The sequence below is a fragment of the Perissodus microlepis genome, chromosome 19 (assembly GCF_051167445.1).
Source record: "Perissodus microlepis isolate ML-2025 ecotype Zambia chromosome 19, ASM5116744v1, whole genome shotgun sequence".
Taxonomy (NCBI): domain Eukaryota; kingdom Metazoa; phylum Chordata; class Actinopteri; order Cichliformes; family Cichlidae; genus Perissodus; species Perissodus microlepis.
Window position 1 is genome coordinate 9,891,611 of NC_140479.1, and position 7,672 is coordinate 9,899,282.

The 7,672-nt window shown below is 44.8% G+C and overlaps 1 protein-coding gene across 1 annotated transcript in view; it reads right to left on the bottom strand.

Annotated features, from left to right (window-relative positions):
• The window catches only part of runx3 (RUNX family transcription factor 3), a 51,256-nt gene extending 47,145 nt beyond the window's left edge, over positions 1–4,111 (bottom strand). Inside the window, exons 1-2 of the mRNA XM_084914130.1 lie at positions 3,890–4,111; positions 3,411–3,523 (exon numbers count right to left, since the gene is read on the bottom strand). Of these exons, the coding sequence (XP_084770256.1) occupies positions 3,411–3,468 (58 nt within the window). The 5' untranslated portion in view covers positions 3,469–3,523; positions 3,890–4,111. The remainder of the gene's footprint in view (positions 1–3,410; positions 3,524–3,889) is intronic.
• Between the last annotated feature and the right edge of the window lie 3,561 nt (positions 4,112–7,672).

The following is a 7,672-nucleotide window of genomic DNA, read 5'->3' on the forward strand; positions in this document are numbered from 1 at the left end:
AGGGCGGAGGCACGTTTAGGATTAGTCGACCACATAATCAGCACGCCCCTCTGCGTGCTCTACCTGGAAGCCATCTTACTGGCAACCCTCCCGCTCCCTACCCCCTCCCACCAAAAGTGTGCCCCATAACGTTGTGTTGACAGCCGGTGAAAGCAGCGAGACGGACCAAAAAGTAAATAAGTACCTCCAAAAACATTTACAGCCCTAATCAAGTCCAGAGCGCTGCTTCTATCCAATATGCCTTCAGAGTTTTATAAATAGATATTACACTGGGCTAAATTGGAGACAGGATTTCGCCGCTCTGTGGCTGTCATGCGTTTTCTATTATTTGCTTTCACTTTAAAATATTGAAACTCTCAATATCTTGTTACAGATTTCAGCCGGCTCAGCCAGTCTTTTTGTTTTGGCGTCACTCGGGGGCCTCGCACTCGGCAGGATTTTGAACGGGCTCCAATCAGGCATGTTAATTTAAGAGAGGAGAAAAAAACATTCACCATGTGACTTGTTATTAATAAATTCAGCAGAGGCCGGCCATGTGTTCAGTTAAATTTATAGCCATTTTTTTGAGCTACTGTAGAAGGCCTTTTTATTTGTCAGTGGTTCTGAGGCAGAAATTCATCGTAAGTTTTATCCTCTGTGAATGATTCATTTTGATGCATATAAAGGGTATTTTTCTCATACTGCCTTTTTCCCCTTTCTGACACTTGTAGAGCAAACAAGACCACCTCCCAGAAGCCTCCAAAATACAACTCATTCTCACATACGAGCCTTCACTTCAATTCATGCAGCTCAATAAGCCAAACATATAAAACCATTCCCACCCTAATAAACTGAGGCCTTTTTCTCCGCCACAAAGGGAGCTGGCTCCCAAGAGTGTTAAAAAAAATCAAATGGGACTCTTGAATGTAAAACAGCCTGCAGGGAACACAGCGGCCCTTCCAAGTGGAGGGAAATGTGGTGACAGCTACTGAGCCAAGGAAATGACCCAGCACACAGCTGCTGTAAGGCAGGTACCCCACCTGATGCAAACGCTGCCAGCACTAAGAATCGGAAAAGTCAGTAAAGTTTATACAACTCTGCTTCACGGGGGGAAAGTCCAGTGCTTTTTTTTAGGAGCTACCAAGTTTATTGTTTTTTTTGTTTTTTCAAAAGGTCTCAGAAATGCTGCTTTCTGATTAAATAGTGGTGCTGATGTGTAAGGGTTAGCAGGTGTAGCCTCATTGTGGTTATTATCAGCAAACTGCAGCAGCTCTGCGAGTCTGCATCAGATTACCATGTCGCAAAGCTCTCCCCATTGCTGCCTGTTTCTTTCACAACGTGCTATCAGACTATTAGCTTTTTCTTGTGATCTATACAAAGTTAAAGTTGACAAGAGCAACGGTGTCTGTTCCCTTTGCGCGTGTGTTGTACGCTCATGTGTGTCTCAGTGTGTGTTTGTGTCTCCATGAACTTTAGCGGAGGACTGAGGTTTCTGAGGTGAGGCATCCTCTCGCTTCTCACGCGAAGTGCATCTGATGTTGCACATCACATGTGTCGTCTGTCTGCTCTGTGAGATCGGTTGAAATATCTAAAGTTACCGAAATAACACTTATAGACCGAAACCTTCTGTGTATGGTGCTGATATTTTTGTTACCGTTTTTTTTTCTTGTCTTTGTTTCTTTTTAGCTCCAATGAAAATGTAACATGATTTGAAACAACAAGACATGTTAAAGATCAGAATGATCTTGGATGACTGTGTTTTTCTAAATGAATAAGATGCTGCTTACGGTAGTATTTCCTGACATCTGAGGAGATGAATGCAGTATTTCCATAAGCTTCACGTCACACTGCATTAAAGTCAGAGCTCAGGAAGCCAGACATTTAACAGTCTTCTTGATTTTCTGTAACCGTTCCTCTTAATTTCAGTTTGATTTGAGTCTAAAAAAGAGAGCATTGGCCAAATTGCTTTGCCTGTGTAATGCAAGTTGTTAAACTAACCGCTGGGGTATTTTGCTTACATGAGGTAGTCCTGGTTGGAAATGCTTTCAGATTGAACTGGGGGATTTAATGAGTCTTGGCCTTTGTTCTCGTGCAGTTCGGTTTCAGTCTCCTGACAGAGCGAATTGTAAAAGGATATTGCATGTTCACTAATGATTTCCAATGGTTGATCACCATTTTAAATGCTCGTCTCTTCTTTTCCCCACCCTTCCTAACTACTGTCTCCTTCTGCCACCTCAGTGCTCTGCTAGGGTTCAAAGACAAAAAGAAAATCAGGTCCCCCGAATGCGCATTACGTTAGAGGTTAAAAGACAGCAGGCGTGAACCCTGAAGTTGGTGACACACTGATCTGTAAAACGGTGAGGAGATAAAGGGATGCAGATCCAGCGGTTATAGAGAAGAAAAGGGGGGCCTGAGCTTGTCATGAGGAAACTATAAATGCCTGAGTGTGTGTAGAAGCTGTGAGAACACTAGAACATCATCTCCTGTCACTGCGGTTCCACTGAGGATATCAGAAGATTGCTCTCATGTGAGGCACAGATGTACAGAGTGTGTGAGGCTCTGCAGATTTTAAGATATACTCTGCAAACAATTACCAACTGGTAGTGCTTCTCCTGTGGCTGTCTCTAATTAACACGGCAACAAGGCCTTAATTGGGGGGGCGGGGGTATCTCCTTTTTTTCCCTATTGCCTTTCAGCGGCTGTCTCGGTGGTTGTTTGAGGAACAGTAAGAAAAACTCGGCCACCGCCGGATTAACAACTCGAGTGTCAACGCTGCTTCGTCTCAGTGTTTTTCACGACTTACGGGAATAAACAGGACGAGGACTGAAATCAGGTAAACGTTGCGCTCTCGCTCTCCATCTTGAGAGCTTAACTGCAAATAAAAAGCCGCCTGATTGGAATTGCCATGGCAACAAATGGCTTCTTCACTGAGGCTCGTCGCCGAGCATAGTGCACTCACCTCACCGCACAGACCAAAAGTACCTCCTGGAAGTAAAGCAGAGAGAGCCTAATATGTTTTTTCTTTTTTCTTTTATTGTATTGCCGTGTTCCAGTAAGGGGCCCAGTCACATGAAGCCTCTGAGCTCGTATTCTCACTGAGAGAGCGCCGAGTTTCACTTGATAATGAATGTCTGTGGTGAGAATCCCATTATGGCGCTACTCCATCAAGCCTACAGAAAACACAGGAGCTGAGAGGCCTTTATGGGACACATCAGATGAGAGCTACTGTGCAAATCACACCCTCCTTTATGAACCTATTTCACAGCACACGTGACAGACAGATAAATGCATTCAAACGCTACAAGAAGCAACTCTCACATTTCACTGTGGTACTGTCAGTGCTTTTTTTGTCAAACTGACAGCACTGCACGTTGAAAACAATGGTCAGAGGGTGAGCAGAGCAGAGTGGAGAGGGCAGGATCAGCACTTACCTCTTAGTAGACTGCTGCTGTAGTTGGAGAAGGAGTCAAAGATGCTGTTGGATGCCATGACAGAGAAGCCAGAATGGTGTGGAGCCCTCGCTCAAGTCAATCTCCACAGACTTCTGAGAGAGGGGGGCAAGAAACAGGAGGATTGAAACACAAAAATAAAAGTGTAGCATAAAAAGAAGTGAGGGGAGGAAGGAGAGCACAAGAGGACAAAACTCCTGGAGCTCCGAGACTCTTTGCAACCAAGAATCTAGGGTTTGTGACTACCACAGGAATCCCAAGCCACAAGCTTGCAGAGAGAGCAGCAGCATGTGTTAGCAGCAGCACCACAAGACATTTGAGAGAGAGAGAAGTGAAGAGAAGAGGGTCAGAGGCAGAAAGAAAGAAGAAACAGAAGAAACAGCAAATGTGGTTGAGAGAAAAACAGTTTAAACAAAGGCAGGCATCAACATTTGGGTCTCCAGGTGCGGAGGTGGACTCACCAGGGCTGGAGATAAGAGGGGGCCCCACCTAACGGTGCCCGGGTGGCGTAAGCAGGCTGACAGGGGCGGGGGGCCGCTTTTGTGGTGGTCTGTCAGCGGCCTGAAGGTCTGAGGTTAGCCAGCTAGCTTGTTAGCGTGGTCTGTCTCTTTCTCTTCCACGATGGTGGCGGCCTGACTGGAGCGTCAGTGCTAGTAAAAGGCTAAAAGCCACAGTCTATCTGCATCCTCCTCGCCATCCTCCACACAGACACACACTCCCCTCCGTGAGTGGTGGAGCCCACGTCACATGTCACGTGAGGTCACCGGGCCTTTCCCTCCCACCCTCCCTCCCGTCTTCTCCTATCGTCTTTGCCTTTTCTCTGGTTTCTCTTTTTCGGGTTGTACTTTCCATGGTTGTTCTTCTCTGACTCGCCGTTTTCATTCTCACTTTTCATTGGTCGTCCAAGTTTTGGAAATATTCTATTTTCTTTTGAGTTCAAACCAGGCAGCGGCCTGCGCCGCTGTGGCTCACTGAGGTTTGCAGAAAGAGCACTAAAAACCACTGCAGAGGAGCTGGAGAGACATTCAGATGTATTAAGCCCAAGACAAACACAGGAGAGAGAAAAAGACAGGACTGAATCAGATGAGGAGAAATAGAAAATGAGAGATAGCTGTGGCTTGAGGAGACAGGAAAGTGTTGTCTCTAACTGCCGAACAACACTGAGCATGCTGTGTATACTGTGTATGTGTGTCCTGTGCTAGTTTTATGTTTGTCTGACTCACGGCACATCTGTGTTTGTAAGAACCGGTGGTTTTGGGCCTGCAAAACCTCCACCCTCACTTACCACTTGATAGTATCATAATCTTAGTCTCATCAGAAGCCGAACGGCTCGACTCTGCCCGGGTTCTCTCCTCTGCAATCAGCCTTTGAGGTTCCCTTTTTTTCTCTCTTTATTTTGCCCTCTTTTATATTCATGTACATTTAATTCTCACACAGCTGAACCTGCATAATGCAAAAATAAAACTTTGTGTCCACGTCACAAAATCTTTAAATATTAATTATATGCGTCCCATTTTTTTTCTAACCTGAACTTCCTTATGCAATACCAAAGATATTTTTATAAAACTTTAGTATTTGCGGGCAACTGAAGTCTCTTTCCCCTGTGAAAGTGCAAAGCGATTTAACCTGATTGTGGTTTTCACACTTTTTCATTTTCTGGGTTGAATTTAAGAACGGAAAAGTGTTCACTGATGTGGCTGCTTGTACTACCCGAACAGCGTGAGCCCAATATGTGATAGCATATCACATATTGTGTTATTTTTGGAGATTTTGAACTATTTATTTGGAAGTTTCATCTGTAGTTATGAGCAAAACAGGAAATGGTTCATGTAGTTTCAGACTGCGAGAGAAATTAAGGCGCGGCACGACAGGCAAAAAGATAGTTAACAGAGATTTTGTTTCTACGGTATATTTTGTTTCAGACCGGTGGATATAGATATCAGATATCAGAAAAAACCATCAGGTGATATTGATGCAAATTAGAGCATAATTAATGAGACAGAATCAGCACTGAGTAAATTCTCATGGTGTTATCTGTCACTTCATTTCTATTGAAGATGCATGTGCATATCTCCATATCTAAGCTGTGTTCTCAAAATGACTTTGTTCACATGCACTTGGCTGTGCATCACCTCGACTGTAATACACCAAACGTTCTTTTATTTGGTCTATAGCCTCAAACTTTCTGTTTTGTTGTTGACAGTGTTTTATTATTTATGAAGGAAAGATCAAATATTTTCTATGTCTTTTTTCTTTTTACACCTTAGACTGTACCAAAAAAAAGAAACCGTGCTCTAAAATGAAAGTTTCAGAATGAACTTTGCACCTGACGTTATTCACTGTTTACATCTCCTGGGGAAACTATGCAAATCGTGCTTACTTAGACAGATAGCTCTTAATGTGCGTATTGGAAATACTCAAACTATTTTGAATATTTCCATGTGAAGTGAGTTTGTTTTTTTTTACCCGTGGTGGCTCTCGTTAGCAGGGTTACTGTGTGCAGCCATACTGTTAGGCTGCGATCTTGCAGTACAGCATCTGCATGTGTGTGCAAATAACTGGCATTTGCAGACCTCTGGGATGCTCACTTCCTCTCTCCTTTCTCCTGTCTCCCAGTGACACACTGACCATGTCTGGCCATGGGACAACAGACCCAAACCACCGTCTGGTCACTCATGTGACCCACTCGCTTTCCCTGGAAACCTGTGTGTGTTTGCGCGCGTGTGCGTGTGTGTGCGCATGTTTCTGTTCTGTTTCTGCTTCACACCTCGTTGTGTATGGATGTCAGCCCACATCTGCTAATTGCTGGACAAACCTGCTGCATGGACCACAGCATGTGTTTGTATGTGTATATACAGTACCATGTTCTGAACGTGCGTGTGTGTGTGTGTGTGTGTGTGTGTGTGTGAGAGAGAGAGGGAGAGCTTGCCGCTCTTCCTGGTAGGCCGCACTGCCCTGTAAATGAGCAGTTGCCGTTGAGTTAGGCGGCAGCGCGGGCTAAATGACACGGCGTGTCAGCGAGTGTGGCCGAACGCTGAGGCCACAGCCGTGGCCCCAGGGCTTTTATCAGTCCGTCCATGCGGCCACTATAGGCCTCTGACTTAACCTCACACACAGCGGAGCTTCCTCTTCTAACACCTCTCCTGCCTCCCGACATGGCCTCGGCCCTGGCCTGCCAGCCCAGGGACAGATTACAGCTCTATGTCTCCCTGCTGAACAAGAGGTAGTGTTGTCACACAGGCCCCGAGGGTAAAACCCGCAAGTCCACAGACGGGGTTTCCAGACCTTTATGCTGTACTATACTTTTGAGTCTTGAGCTTCAGCCCAAGGAAGTTGGACCCCAACCCATCTCCAAACCCTAATCTTAAATGTTGTTTTGTTTCTTTAAAAAGAAGAATAACTTTTGATGAGTGTCAGTTAGAATTTTTACCTTCTTTGGGGTCACAGGCGGGGGTTCGGTTTGGTTGGTTTGGAGCCGGGGGTCTCCCGCCTTCTGCTTTGGTCTCGTCCGTGTTTGCTGGAGTACAGCATACTGGTTTCACAGTACAGAGCCTCGTGGTTGTTTCGGTTTATAATCATTTTATGTGGCTGTATTTGTGCAAGCGAGACATGCTGCTGGTAATAAGTCATGTTTTCTTCTTCAGATTTCATTAAAGTGAGAAATATATTTTTCTGCTATTTGTTTCCAAAAAGGCAGACTGTTTTAGATTATTGTCAATTTCCTTGTTTTTGTCCGCTTGTGGAAACAAAGACACTGCATCTGGATTTTTACTGAGAAATAAAGGAAAAGCTAAAAAAACAAAAACACACACACACACACACATATATATGTAAAGAGCCATCCCACAGCATTGTTCAAGAATGGGAACTAGCTCCTGCTGTCCAAACTTGACATTTGAAGAAAGCGCCGGAGTCGAGGCCTCAGTCTACTGTGTGTTTTTTCTTCTTTGTCTAGGTAAACATCTGCTTCATGTTTTGAAATGTATCTCATGGCTTTGCACTGCCCATGACCGTGAGGGGAAAATAGTCTCAAGATCATTGTGGCCGTCTTCCTCTCAATTCTTTTTTTCCCCTGCCCAGGCCTTGTTTATCAAGCCCCTGTATTTAAGCTTAATATAACTCCTGTTTTGCTGAGAAAACTGTGGTGGTTTAATCACTGTCAGTGGTCCTACGCCTCTCGGGTGTGGCTCGCAAGCAAAAAGGACTCAGTGCGGTCGTGCGTCCAGCTGCAAAGGGGCTTATTT